Genomic DNA, 15,449 nt, shown 5'->3' with positions numbered 1-15,449 from the left:
TTGATCTTTTCAGGGAAGGATTATATTTCTGTCTCATGGACTCATTAATTCAACAAGTATTTACTGAACACTCTTATGTGCAGCCAATGCTCAAGGTGCTAAGCACAAATGCTGCTTTGGAGATAAAATTCAAGTTGAGGTGGAGTCTGACAATAAACCAAAAAATATTTGGTATGTTGGTAAAAATGATGAGAAAAGGTAGGAAACGGGTAGGAAGTCTTGAGGTTTATGGGAGAAGTGGTAGAAAACTATCGTCAAATTATGATGTGATCTATGTTAAGATAAGCTTAGACCAGTAAGACAAGCTAAGAAAAGTCAAAAATTTTTAAAATTCTTTATAGGGAATAAAAATATCTGAATAGGGAACATTAAAAATAGATTAACTGTAAACAAAATTTTTACTCACCTTCTCTCCTGACGGTCGGGGGATACCAACATAAAGATGATCAAGAAAATTTGCACTTCGACCTAAACCAAGTACATTGTATGGTAGTTGGAGAGCTAAGTGTGCCGACTGGCTGAGTTGTCCAGCTAAATTTATTAGAAAAAGAAAAAAGAACAACACATCTTTGGATATATCCTCATCAAATATTAAAACGATAAAATGTTAAAAAATTTAGGGGCTAGAATTTATCTTTAAGGATAAAAATGTGAAATGAAATGCCCAGTTCATTGTACTGATTCACTTTTTAAAGAAAACAGCTTTACTGAGATATAATCTGCATCCCATAAACACCACCTAGTTGAAGTATACAGTTAAGTGGTTTGAGGTATATTCCAAAAGGTGTTGAGCTGCAAAGGCACAATCAAATTTTAAAAAATTTTCGTCATCCAAAAAAAAAGTCTTATACCCATAAGCAGGTATTCCCATTTCTAATCCCCATCCTTCTAGATAAAGGAAACCACTCACCTACTTTACAGATTTGCCTCTTCAGGCGATTCATATGAGCACGATGCAATGTGTGGTCTTTTCATGAATAACGTTGTGGGTATTCACATACAAGTTTTTGTGTCAACTTATGTTTTCCAAAATGGCTCTTTTTCTTTCTTTCTTTCTTTTTTTTTTTTTTTTTGTCTTTTTGCCTTTTCTAGGGCCGCTCCCACGGCATATGGAGGTTCCCAGGCTAGGCGTCCAATTGGAGCTATAGCCGCCAGCCTATACCAGAGCCACAGCAACGCGGTGTCCGAGCCGCGTCTGCAACCTACACCACAGCTCATGGCAATGCCGGATCCTTAACCCACTGAGCAAGGGCAGGGATCGAACCTGCAACCTCATGGTTCCTAGTCGGATTCGTTAACCACTGCGCCACGACGGGAACTCCCCAAATGGCTGTTTCATTCTACATTCCCAACATTAATGTATGAGGGTTCCAATTTTTATATTTCCTCACCATTGATCATAGCCACTCTAGTGGTTATGAAGTGGTATCTCACTGTATATTTCATTTGCCTTTACATAATAACTAAAGATATTGAGCTTCTTTTCATACACATATTGGCCATGTGTGTAGCTTCCTTTTTAGGACTTAAGGTTGGTAGTGGTCTCTTCTTTCAATTTAGTAATTTCAGTCTTTTTCTTGAACAGACAGAAGAGCAAGAGCTTTGTAAATTTTGTTAATCTTTAATGAAACCAATTTTTGGTTCAACTGCTTTTCTCTATAATTTTCTATTCTATATGTATTTCATTTCCTGTCTTTTGCTTGCTTTGGGTTTAGTTTGCTATTCTTTTTCTAGTTTCCTGAGGTGAAAGGATAGGGTATTGATTTCAGATTGTTTTTATTCCTTAATATAGGCATTTACAACAAGAAATTTCCCTCTAAGAACTGTAGCTATATCCCATATGTTTTTGTTATGTTGTATTTTGTCTTCATTCACCTGTTTTCTAGTTTCCTTTGAGATTTTTTTTCTTTGACCCATTGGATTTTTAGGTGTGTGTGTATTGTTTCATTACCAGGTATTTTTGAAATTCCATATTATTATTTATTTCTAATATCATCCCCTGTAGTTGGGGAACAAACTTGGGATGATTTTAATCTTTCTAAGTTTATTGAGGCTTGTTTTATGGCCTAGCATATGGTCTGTCCAGGAGAATGTTCCATGTGTGCTTGGAAAGAATGCATATTTCTGCTGCTGTTGGGTGGAGTATGTGGTTGTGCAAGTATGTGGTTTATTTGGTCTACAGTGTTGTTTTCTCTTTCCTTAATCATCTTCTGCCTAGTTGTTTAATACATTGTTGAAAGTGGGGAAATAAAGCCTCCAATTATTTGTTGCTGAATTATTGATTTCTCTCTTCATGTATTTGGGGAGCTCCCTTGTTAGGTGTGTATGTCTTTGTAGTTGTTATATCTTCCTTATGGATTGACTTTTTAATTCTCATTATAAAATGTCCTTCTTTTTCTCTAGTAACAATTTTTGTCTTAAACTCTAGCTTTTTCTGATATTAAAATGGCCACTCCAACTCTCTTTTGGTTACATTTTGCATGGCATAATTTACCATCTTTTAACTTTCAACTAATTTTTTTTTTTTTTTTTGGATTTATAGGGCCACTCTTGTGGCATATGGAAGTTCCCAGGCTAGGGGTCGAATTGAAGCCATCCTACACCACAGCAATGCAGGATCCAAGCCACATATGTGACCTATACCACAGCTCATGGCAACGCTGGATCCTTAACCCCCTGAGTAAGGCCAGGGATTGAACCTGTATCCTCATGGGTCCTGACTATGGATCCTAGTTGGGTTTGTTAACTGCTGAGCCACGAAGGGAACTCCCACTTTCAACTAATTTTATCTTTGTATATATATACAGTTTTTGGCAGCACTTGCGGCATATGGAACTTCCCAGGCCAGGGATCAAACTGAGACACAGCAAAAAATGCCAAGTCCTCAACTGCTAGGCTACCAGGGAACTCCATCAACTTATTTGTATCTTTGGATCTAAAATGTTTCTTTTGCAGACCACATCTTGTTGGATCATATTTTATTATCCATTCTGCCAACTTTGCCTTTTGATATAAGTGTTTATTCCATTTACATTCAGTGTAATTACTGATAAGGTAGGACTTTGGTCTGCTATTGGTTTTCTATACGTCTTTTTAATTCTTCTATTCCTCCACTGCTGTATTTTTTTTTTTTTTTTTTGTCTTTTTGCTATTTCTTTGGGCTGCTTCCGCGGCATATGGAGGTTCCCAGGCTAGGGGTCGAATCGGACCTGTAGCCCCAGGCCTATGCCAGAGCCACAGCAACGCAGGATCCGAGCCGCGTCTGCAACCTACACCACAGCTTATGGCAATGCCGGATCGTTAACCCACTGAGCAAGGGCAGGGACCGAACTCACAACCTCATGGTTCCTAGTCGGATTCATTAACCACTGCGCCATGACAGGAACTCCTGTATTTTTAAAAATTGTTTTCTATTATACCAATTTAATTTTCTAGTTGTTTCTTTTATTACATATTTTCTGAGCTATTTTTTCTTTTTATGGCCACACCTGTGACATATGGAAGTTCGTGGGCTAGGGGTTGAATCAGAGCTGCAGCTGCTGGCTGACACCACAGCCATGGCAACACCAGATCCTGAATGAGGCCAGGGATTGAACCTGCATCCTCAAGGACACAATGTTGGGTTCTTCATCTGCTGTGCTACAATAGGAACTCCTGAGCTATTTTCTTAATGGTTGCTCTGAGGATTGTAATTAGCATATTAACCTAAAAAAACAACTTAATACCTATCACAACTCTGCTCCAATATTTTCCCTCCCAGCTCCTTTTGCTACTGTTATTATACAGATTACATTTTTATATATTATCAGCCAATCAATGGAAATGTATAATTATTACTTTACGCAGTTTTAAAAATCACCCAGGAAATAAGAGGTATTATTTAACAGAAATAGAGAAACCATATTTTATGCTTATCTGTAGTGTTTTTTTTTTTTTTTTTTTTTGTCTTTTTTTGTCTTTTGTTGTTGTTATTTCTTGGGCCGCTCCCGCGGCATATGGAGGTTCCCAGGCTAGGGGTCGAATCGGAGCTGTAGCCACCGGCCTATGCCAGAGCCACAGCAACGCTGAATCCGAGCCGCGTCTGCAACCTACACCACAGCTCACGGCAACGCCGGATCGTTAACCCACTGAGCAAGGGCAGGGACCGAACCCGCAACCTCATGGTTCCTAGTCGGATTCGTTAACCACTGCGCCATGACGGGAACTCCCTGTAGTGTTTTTTTTTACTTATTTGTGTGGACTCAAGTTATTTTCTAGTTGTACTCTCAATTCAGCCTTAAGGGCTCCCATTAGTATTTCTTAAAGTGCAGGCCTGTTAGTAATGAGTTTTCTGTTTTTGTTTACCTAGGAATGTCTAACATTCATTTAAAAATTTTTCTATTTAAAAATTTTTTATATTTTATGATATTTTTTCCATTATAGCTGGTTTACAGTGTTCTGTCAATTTTCTACTATACAGCAAGGTGACCCAGTCACACATACACATATACATTCTTTTTTCTCACATTATCATGCTCCATCATAAGTGACTAGATATAGTTCCCAGTGCTATACAGCAGGATCTCATTGCTTATCCATTCCAAAGGAAATAGTTTGCATCTGTAAACCCCAGAGTCCCACTCCCTCTCCCTAGGCAACCACAAGTCTGTTCTCCAAGTCCATAAGTTTCTTTTCTGTGGAAAGGTTCATTTGTGCTGTTTATTAGATTCCCAGATATAAGTGATATCACATGGTATCTGTCTTTCTCTTTCTGACTTACTTCATTTAGTATGAGAGTCTCTAGTTGCATCCATGTTGCTGCAAATGGCATTATTTTGTTCATTTTTATGGCTGAGTAGTATTCCATTATGTGTATATATATCACATCTTCTTAATCCATTCATCTGTCGATGGACATTTAGGTTGTTTCCATGTCTTGGCTATTGTGAATAGTGCTGCAATGAACATATGGGTGCATGTTTTTTTTTCAAGGAAAGTTTTGTCTGGATATATGCCCAAGAGTGGGATTGTTGGGTCATATTGTAGTTCTATATTTAGTTTTCTGAGGTACCTCCATACTGTTCTCCATAGTGGCTGTATCAGCTTACACTCCCACCAACAGTGTGGGAGGGTTCCCTTTTCTCCACACCCTCTCCAGCGTTTATTTGTGGACTTATTAATGATGCCATTCTGACTGTTGTGAAGTGGTATCTCATAGTAGTTTTATTTGCATTTCTCTAATAATCAGTTATGGTGAGCATTTTTTCATGTGCTTATTGGCCATCTGTATAACTTCTTTGGAGAAATGTCTATTCAGGTCTTTTGCCCATTTTTCCATTGGGTTGTTGGTTTTTTTTTTTTTTTTTTCCCTGCTGTTGAGTTGTATACATTGTTTGTATATTTTAGAGCTGCCCTTGTCAGCTGCATTGTTTGGAACTATTTTTTCCCATTCTGTACATTGTCTTTTAGTTCTTTCAGTGGTTTCCTTTGCTGTGCAAAAGCTTGTCAGTTTGATTAGGTCCCATTGGTTTACTTTTGCTTTTATTTCTGTTGCCTTGGGAGACTGACATGAGGAAACATTTGGAAGGTGGATGTCAGAGAATGTTTTGCCTATGTTCTCTTCTAGGAGTTTGATGGTGTCTTCCCTTGTTTAAGTCTTTAGGCTAGTTTGAGTTTATTTTTTTGCATGGTGTGAGGGTGTGTTCCAGTTTCATTGATTTATATGTGGCTGTCCAGCTTTCCCAGCACCACTTGCTGAAAAGACTGTCTTTTTCCCATTTTATATTCTTGCTTCCTTTGTCAAAGATTAATTGACCATAGGTGTCTGGGTTTATTTCTGGGTCCACTGGTCTGTATGTCTGCTTTGGTACTAGTACCACACTGTCTTGATTACTGTGGCTTTGTAATATTGTCTGAAGTCTGGGAGAGTTATGTCACCTGCTTGATTTTTGTTCCTCGGGATTGCTTTGGCAATTCTGGGTCTTTTATGGTTCCATAAAAATTTTTGGATTGTTTGTTCTAGTTCTGTGAAAAATGTCATGGGTAATTTGAGAGGGATTGCAGATAGATAACATTCTTCATTTTAGAAAGATAGCTTTGTCATATATAAAATTCTTGATTGAAAGCCTTTATTTTTTCATCACTTTCAATGTATGCATCATTCCTTTCAGGCCTCCAAGGATTCTGATGAGAAGGCAGCTGTTAATCTTGTTGAGTCTCTCTTGTATGTGCTGAGTTGCTTTCCTCTTGCTGTATTGAAGAGTCTCTCTTTGTCTTTGTTTCTTGACAGTGTTTCTCAGTGTGGATCTCTTTGAGTTTATATTACTTAGAGTTTGTTGAATTTTGCATATGTGAAGATTAATGTTATTCATCAAACTTGGATGGATTCAGCATTATTTCTTCAGATATTTTTTTTTGCCTCTTTCTTTTTCTCTCTCTGCTAAGACTTGTCTTAGGCATATGTTTGTATACTTGACAGTGGCTCCACAGGTTCTGAGGTTGTTCACTCTTCTTTTTTCTTCCTGCATACTCTTTTTTTTTTTCTTCCTGCCTACTCTTAATTGACCTATATTCAAATCTGCTAAGTCTTCTGCCAGTTCACATCTGTTGTTGAGTCCTCCACAGAATTTTTCATTCCAGTTACTGTACTTTTCAACTCCAGATTTCTATTTTATTTTAATTTTAAAATTTTATTTAATTTTTTTTTTTTTTTTTTTTTTTTTTGGTTTTTAGGGCCACGACCATGGCACATGGAGGTTCCCAGGCTAGGGTGGAATTGGAGCTGTAGCTGCCAACCTACGCCAGAGCTACAGCAATGCCAGATTTGAGCAGCGTCTGTGACCTACACCACAGCTCACAGCAACGCCGGACCCTTAACCCACTGAGTGAGGCCAGGGATCAAATCTGCAACCTCATGGTTCCTAGTCAGATTCGTTTCTACTGTGCCACAATGGGAACTCCTTCTATTTTATTTTTAAAAATGATCTTTATTTCTTTATTTATATTATCTATTTTGTGAGACAGTTGTCACACTTACTTTTAGTTTTTTTCATCCTAGCTTCCTTTAGGTCTTTGAATATGTTTAAAATAGCCAATTTATAGGTTCTGTCAACTAAGTCCAACATTATTGGGCAAATTTTCTTTTTTTAATGTGTTTGTGGCATACTTTCCTGTTTCTTCGCATGTCTTAAAATTTTTTTTTGTTGGATTTCTTAGATAATATAACATTATGGTAGTTCTCTCCAAGGGTTTGTTAGTTTTTCTTGTTGTTGTTATTGCTCATCTATTAGTGACTTTCCTGGATGAATTCTATAGATTTTGTATTCCTTACCATACCTGCCACAGTGTTCTTTCATTTTCCTACTTTTAAAATTCTTACTCTAAGCCTGGATTCCTAGGGTGCATACCTGAGTCAGTATAACTTAGTGATCAGCTAATAACTGGCTATGAAATTTCCTTAAATATCTTGCCTATATGTCTTCTACTTTTTGTCAGTGGGATTTGTGTGTGAAGATATGTCCTCAAACTTTGGGCATTTTAACAAGACAGCCTTAACTTTCATTCAGGGTAGCACACTCAAGCTAGGCACTGAATAAAGTAGTTTTCTTTCTAGGCATTTTCTTAGCCTTCTAGATCTCCAGGAATATGTTGTAGCCTTTCAAAGTTGCCTATGGTTATCGAGTGCCCAGAACTTCCTTTTTGTGTTTTGGTCAAGCTCTTGTTCATTACATCTGGGATTCTGCCAGCAGACCATTATTTTTGATGATGTCCTGAATAGGGTTTGTTTTTTTTTTCCTTTCCCTACTAGGCTGACCTGTGAGTCAAATCAAATAGTCCCAATATCTTGAGAATAGAGATTTTTCTAGGGAGTTGCTAGTTCATACAAATATTGATGGTGCTATAGGGATGGGAATTTTAATGGGGCTCCAAAGGTCTGTCCTGTCCACTGACTGTAAGGCTACTAGCTGTTCACAGCTGCTGCACCATTTAATAGAGAGGGGAGATGGGATGGAAACAGCTCCAAGTTAAAATGCTACAGACCCTTTGTCTGAAGGATCATTAGTTACTCTTGGATAGACAATGCTCAGAAAATTCTGTGGTTTTGGTTAATTTCCAGAGTTCTGAGACTGTTAACATTAGTTGTTTGGCCAGTATTTGTTTGTTTGCTTATGAAGGGGAGTGGACAGCAGGTTTATGAAGTCTTCACACTAGCATTCCAGAAGTCAGTCTCTCCCTATTATGGTTCACTTTTAAAGATTATATTTATTTGCTAGGTATTTGCTACCTAGTTAATATTTAAATGACAGGGTTAGTTAATATCTAAATATTTTAATATTCAGTGGGACTCTACCGAACATTACTAATGTTACCCAGAAATATGAAATCATTAGAAAGCATATATATACCCGATTTTTAATATAATTTTTAATAAGAGAAAAGCATATTGAAAAAAAACAGTGAATTTAGGGATAGGAATTCTGAATAAACTATGTATGTAAAATTATAAAGCAATATAGTTAATTGCATGGGCCATAGAATTAGTCTCCCTTGGAAAGTTATGCTGATTGAATGATAATGCTTAAAACAGTGCCTCACATATAGAAAAAATACTCAATACATGCTGGCTATCTTTATTAGCATAAATTTATTATTACCTTGTTAAAGTAAATGTTAAATATATAAACATTTCATTATACTGTTAGCAAAGACTGACTTAATAGACAGCAAACCAGACTTAAAAATTGTTTTTTTATAATCACCTTACTGAAAAGAACCAAAACAGAAACATTTTTCAATAGTACTCTATTAAAAAGGCCCACTCTGACTACCCTATGTGAAACTGATGACTCCTCTATCCTTCTTACCCTGTTTTATTCCCCACCCCTACAGCAGATATCACTTCCTAACAACTACATAGTATTAACAACTTACTTAGTATGTTTATTGCTTCTTTTCACCTACTGGAATGTACTCTCTATGAGGGCTGAGATTTTGGTCTGTTTTATTTACCTGTGTATTATAAGAGCCTAGAATAGGCCTGCCATATATTAGGCACTCAATACATATTTGTTCAAAAAATGAAAGAAGAAATAAAAGGATTTTTACCCTCTAAATATGCTGACCTGAGACTTAAAACATATCCTAATTAAAAAATACTATATCAGTTTATACCACATAGACACCAGTACAGAGATACAACATACCTAAATGTATCAGTTATAAATAAGAATTTTGAACAATTTATAATAACTACATAAAAGGCATTTGTGATATCAATTAGACACCCTAACCACCAGATTAAAATGGCTTTATGTTCTTTCACTTATAACTACATATTTCTCCAAAATAAATTAAGGATTTATATAATAAAGTTATTTATTTAAATTTAAATTAAAAAAAATTTCTTAAAGCTGATGTGTTCTTATTCTTCAGAATATGATACTGACACGCAGTTTTTTTTTTTTTGATACGCAATTCTGATTGGTTAACACCACTGCAAATTAGGATATGCTATAATTTAAGATCCTGAATTAAGTAACAAGGCAGTACAGAAGATGAATTCCATTTTAATAACTCCCATCCCCATTTTAGATAAGATATTGAAATCGACTTCACTGTCTAAGAGTACTAGATGTGAACTCCATCATAACTGTAGCTCTGATGTCTAGTTGCCAAAAATGAAACTTAAATAATAATATATATATGCTGACATAAGAGGCAGGGAGAGCAAAAGGGAAAATTCAGTAGCCAAAATGGGGGGAGAGGAAATCATTGAAATTTTATCTTTCTTGGTGTGGTATATATGGTGTGTGTGTGGTTTTACTCTTGAGTCAAAAGAACACTCAATTCTATCTCCCTGTAAGGCTTTAAGCCTCAAGGAATTTTAATCTAATAGTAATGCCTGCGACTCCTCTGGACTGCCCTGTTTTGAGGAAAAATAGCATCTCTATAAAAACGAGATAAAAGGACACATTCAAACAACCAATGTTTTATGTAGCTTTAGAGAAAAACAAGGCTCTTTTTGGGAGAGAATTAGTCTAAGAAGTATATTATCAAAATGATGGCCCTGAAACAATACTACATTGACATCAATTAAAATGGAAACGAAGAACACTCAGGACAAAGTATAAACATTAAAATACTCCTGTAAACCATAACAGAAGAATTAACAGCTATTGAATGCTTATGATGTGCCAAATACTGCGGCAAGCATTTCTTGTATATAATTTTATAATTGTTAACAATAATTGTGTGTGGGTAGGTACCATTATTATCTTTACTATGAAGAAATCAAGAGATCAAGCAATTTGACCGAAACTACAGAGCTTCTAAATGGTGGAGCTGGGATTTTCATTTTGGCAGCCCAATCCCAAATCCACACCCTTCATCATTACCAGTGATCCTTTTTTCAGTTGCAAATTAAGTGTGGTATTTGTCTGGATGCTCTATAAAAAGGACTTCTCATGACAGAATACCCACTCCTACCCCCACCAGTGCCAGTTGTTCATTTCTTCTCCTATTTGGATCTCTGTATTTGTAGCTTCCTAGGATGTGATCTGGAAATGTGTAACATTTTCTACGCAGTCATTCCAGTTAACGGATTTTGTAAATTCCAGACTGTAGGCCTATACATTTTTTCTATTTCTAAGTCGATCTTTAATTTAATTTTATTTTTATTAAAGTAGGGCTATGCTTGTGCTTGTGGCCCTTGAGCCCATTGAGCCTATCTTGGGCTTTGTGATACTCCAGTTCTATACCGAAAGCCTGAGTTATTTAAGCTATTCTGCGAGATGAGTCTGGTTTACCTTGTTGATCTTCTATTATAGGCACCAACTTTATTATAATTATGTTCATAGAGGATACAAGACAAAAAAGACAATCCTCTGGATATGGACTAGCCCTTAACCTACACTACAATAAGCTTAGGTTCTCTGGCTCATTCCAGATAGTTTAAAAAGTTATAACTGGCAGAGTAAGAAATTTAGGACTAGTCTCACTGCTTGTAGGGGGATGCTCAAAAAAACACCATTGTATTTTTCTTCCATGTGGTATGTCTTAAATTATATTTTCCTATAAGAAAACAATGAGAATATTAGGCAGGGGACAGTCATTCTCTGAGGAGAATTTGTAATTTTGAGAATGGCAAGCTGTATAATAACAAATGGTAGACAAAAGTCAAGAAAAATTAAGCTAAGACTTTAAAAGAAAAATATGTTTTCATATTTTATGTTATTGGGTTATCAAGGATGATTAGGATTCTTTTAAAATCAGTGGATTAACAAATTTTTTTGGCTGCGCGTGTGGCATATGGAAGTTCCTGAGCCAGGGATTGAATCTGAGCTGCAGCTGAGATCTGTGCTATAGCTGTGGCAACACCAGATCCTTAGCCCACTGCACCATAGCGGGAATAAGTTTTGATAAATTAAAATTTAGAAATACATTATCAATGCTTCCCTTTGCTGCTCTTCTAATTTAACTGCTAACAGAGTAAGTTTCTGACATAGCTATTAAAATCTTTCTAGCTATAACAATTATCATAGTTCCTTGTTCCTGAATGCCAATCTGGGGTAAGAATTTGTGTTATGTAATGTGATAGGGCTTACTGTAAATGTTTATCAAGTCAGATATCTAAGCCAGAAAAAGTCTAGTAATGTAATTGGTGTTTATGGCCTACCCTGATAATATAATCCTTTCCTTGATACTTTAAAATAGTTTTAAGGTTTCATATAATTGTAATGTATACATGTAAGGATAACCTGACCCCCTTGCTGTACAGTGGGAAAATAAAAAACAAAAAAAAAACCAAAACCAAAACAAACAAACAAACAAAAAAATAAAATAGTTTTAAGGTTTCAAACAACTTACATGTGAACTTTATAGAAAAGAATCTTCATATGCTATATATGTGTATTCTAATTCTTTAGAAATTAAAGAAATCCAAAGTGAACTTTGTGGCTTCTTACTAATAGATGTCTTGGATATTCTGGATAATACAGAATATCGTAGCTGTTATAGTAGGATGATTTTAGGTTAAATACCATTGCCTTTTTTTTTTTTTTTTTTTTTTTGTCTTTTCTAGGGGCACTCCCCGCGGCACATGGAGGTTCCCAGGCTAGGGGTCTAATTGGAGCTGTAGCCACCAGCCTACACCAGAGCCACAGCAATGCGGGATTCCAAGCTGCATCTGCAACCTACACCGCAGCTCATGGCAATGCCAGATTCTTAACCCACTGAGTGAGGCCAGGGGTCAATCCCCATGGTTCCTAGTCAGATTCATTAACCACTGAGCCACGACGGGAACTCCCTGACCACTTTTATTTATTTATTTACTTTTTGTCTTTTCTGGCATGGCACATGGAGGTTCCCAGGCTGGGGGTCTAATTGGAGCTGTAGCTGCTGGCCTACACCACAGCCACAGCCTCGTGGGATCTGAGCTGCGTCTGTGACCTACACCACAGCTCACGGCAACGCAGGATCCTCAACACATTGAGTGAGGCCAAGGATTGAACCCGCAGCCTCATGGCTCTGAGTCGGATTCGTTAACCACTACCACGACAGGAGCTCCCAGCATTGGCCACTTTTAAATAACAAATTATCAACTAAGATAGAATAGTTGTCAAATAAAGCAAGTGATAAAATGTATAAAAACAGCAATGATTTTCAACATTTAAATTCACTGCTAAAGTGTTTAGCCAGTTATAGGGAGAGGCAGCTAATTCCTATATATAGAATAGTAATTATAAAAGGCTACTTGTTGTCAACAGGCTAAATTTACCTGCACTTGTCAATATCATATTGTAACGTGACACCAGAATTTAGAAGTGGGAAAAAAGGGGATAAAATAGATTTGGAAGGTGAGGAGAAGCCAAAAGAATTTTTGACTGAGAAAAATAAAAATATTGGTATTTAATTTTAAAATCTGGATACTTTTCAGGCTGTATATATGATATTTAAAACATTTACTAAATCATAGCTTCTTAATTTTTAAGAAATTCATTAATTTAAATTAAATGAATAGCAACTCATAGAAAAAAGAAATGAAGCAGTTGTTCTCTACTTGATGGTAAAATGTTTTATTGGCTTATATGACTCAGCACATAATTTTATTCCGACTTTGAGAAAACTTAGTTTCCAGTTTCCATCTGTGATCAATTAGTTTATTCTACAGATATTACCAGTTGTTCCCTACTTGATGGTAAAATGTTTATTGGCTTATATGACTCAGCACATAATTTTATTCCGACTTTGAGAAAACCTAGTTTCCTAGTTTCCATCTGTGATCAATTTGTTTATTCTATAGATATTACCCACCTGCCATGTATCAGGCACTCTGTTGATTTGAGAAGCACCTTAATCAATCTAGATCAAATTACAAACCTAAGACATATGTTAATTTAATGTCACTATATAAATACTCCTTATTTTTAATAGTCCTACTTAGTAATTAGCTTAAGAACAAGAAATAGGCTGTCTTCATAGAAAAGCATAATCCATCTACAGAAAGTAAATACCTTTAAAAAGTATGTGATGTTACCAGGTGCTCTAGAATGTGGCTCCAGAAGAAAGATCATATAATAAGTGAACAGTATATGGGGAATTTATGAAGCTACATGTCTAAATGCTGGATTCCTGGATTTCATAAATTAGGACTGTAGCAATTTATGGAAAATTTCTTAAAACAATGGTTGTCTTCTTTTTCTGGCAGTCAGCAGGGGAAGGGAGAGGAATCTACTGACGTCTGACTGTTGATCCTTTGGAGTATTTTGAATTATATCTGAATTTAGCTTCTAGGTAACTGACAAGGGTAAAGTGATGAAGGTGGGAGGACTCCTACAGATTCAAAATAGCTCCATAAGAAGAGGTGCTTAGGTGCTTCCACCCTAGTGACTTATTCATTTCTATACCCCATTCCTAGGGCCTAGGATAGTGGCTGACACGTAAGAGGTACTTTGTAAATGCTGTACTAACCTGAAGGTTGGCAGTAAATAACAAAGTGTAATTTATACAGTTGTTTAATTTTAGTTTTCCTTAAGGTCTAATAATACCCTATACCAATGGCTGCTGTTAAAGATCTCCATTTGGGGGAGTTCCTGTTGTGGCACAGTGGAAACGAATCCGACTAGGAACCATGAGGTTGCAGGTTTGATCCCTGGCCTCACTCAGTGGGTTAAGGATCTGGTGTTGCCATGAGCTGTGGCATAGGTCACAGATGCGGCTCGGATCTGATGTTGCTGTGGCTGTGGCTGTGGAGTAGGCCGGTGGCTATAGCTCCGTTTAGACCCCTAGCCTGGATACCTCCATATGCTGTGGGTGCGGCCCTAAAAAAAGACAAAAAAAAAAAAAAAAAAACCAAAAAAACGAAAAACTCCATTTGGGCTTTGAATTAAAATACCTTGATACCAGCTAAAAGACTGGAACTCCAACAAATTCTGATGAGATATTATGGAAAGCACACAGGATTTGAATGCCAAAGACAGTATTCACACTGCTTTGTATCATCTTTAGAATTCTCGTTTATTTATTTACCTAAACATTTGCTGAATGCACAGAGATGAAAAAGACACATCTTAACCTGGAGATGCTTAAAGATATAACTAAAGATATAACAACAGAAAAATATAATGTGAATGCTTCCTTATCTATAAAATTAGAATTAGAATACCACTACTGAATGGGTTTGATAAGGCAATTAAAACAATAGTACTTACTTTTTAATGAATAAAAAAGTGCTTTAAAAATTGCAAAGCACCATATAAATGTTAGTTGTTATTTTTATTAGATAATCATTCCACATATTTTTTTTAGGTTGAATTTCAATTTGAAATTAATTCCTGAAAAATAGGGTAACACCAATTTTTCATATACATTTTTCTCATTTCTCTTTTGGAATAAATCAGGAAGCTTGGAACCCTAGATCAAGCTTTATCTGTCCACCTGTTTCCCAGTTATAAATCTACAATGTGAGAAGCTTTTTAAAATTGATATATAATTCACATGCCACAATGTCCACCGCTTTTAAGTGTACAATTTAGTTACAAAGTTGCACAACTGTCACCACTAGTGCTAGAATATTTGTCACCCCTCCCAAAGGAACCCTGTACTCATTAGCAGTCACTTCCCATTACTTCCTCCCCCAGTTCCTTTCTCTCTCTGTGGATTGGCCTATTCTAAACATTTTATATATTTATTTTGAGAAAATAAGTAGTTTGATTCTGAAAACTGCTCTTCTACAGGTTAGTGCACATTAGCATCTAATGAAGGAATGATAAAAGCCATTTCCAATGCATGTAAAAATAATGCAAAGGGAAACAATAAAATAAACCCACAACTCTCATAAAGTCAAATTTCATTGGATGTTGTTGCTGGTAGAAGTCTAACTTAATGGTCAGTGCTCCTTTCCAGAGTTGCATCAAGGAGGTAAATTTTCTTTCAGCTGTCATTCTCTGGATTAAGAAGATAAACTCTGGTTT

The 15,449-nt window shown here is 36.3% G+C and overlaps 1 protein-coding gene across 1 annotated transcript in view; it reads right to left on the bottom strand.

Moving 5' to 3' along the window:
- ITFG1 (integrin alpha FG-GAP repeat containing 1) overlaps window positions 1-15,449 on the bottom strand; it is a 237,069-nt gene that overhangs the window by 11,382 nt on the left and 210,238 nt on the right. The window contains exon 15 of the mRNA XM_021094239.2: window positions 407-531. Coding sequence (XP_020949898.2) covers window positions 407-531 — 125 coding nt within the window. The remainder of the gene's footprint in view (window positions 1-406; window positions 532-15,449) is intronic.

This window comes from Sus scrofa, chromosome 6, assembly GCF_054392235.1.
Source record: "Sus scrofa isolate SSC_HxYL_T2T_F1_AM1 chromosome 6, Sscrofa_HxYL_maternal_Yorkshire_Landrace_v2.0, whole genome shotgun sequence".
In the NCBI taxonomy this organism is placed as follows: domain Eukaryota; kingdom Metazoa; phylum Chordata; class Mammalia; order Artiodactyla; family Suidae; genus Sus; species Sus scrofa.
The sequence above is the reverse complement of the archived record's forward strand: the minus strand, read 5'-3'. Positions and strand labels throughout refer to the sequence as shown.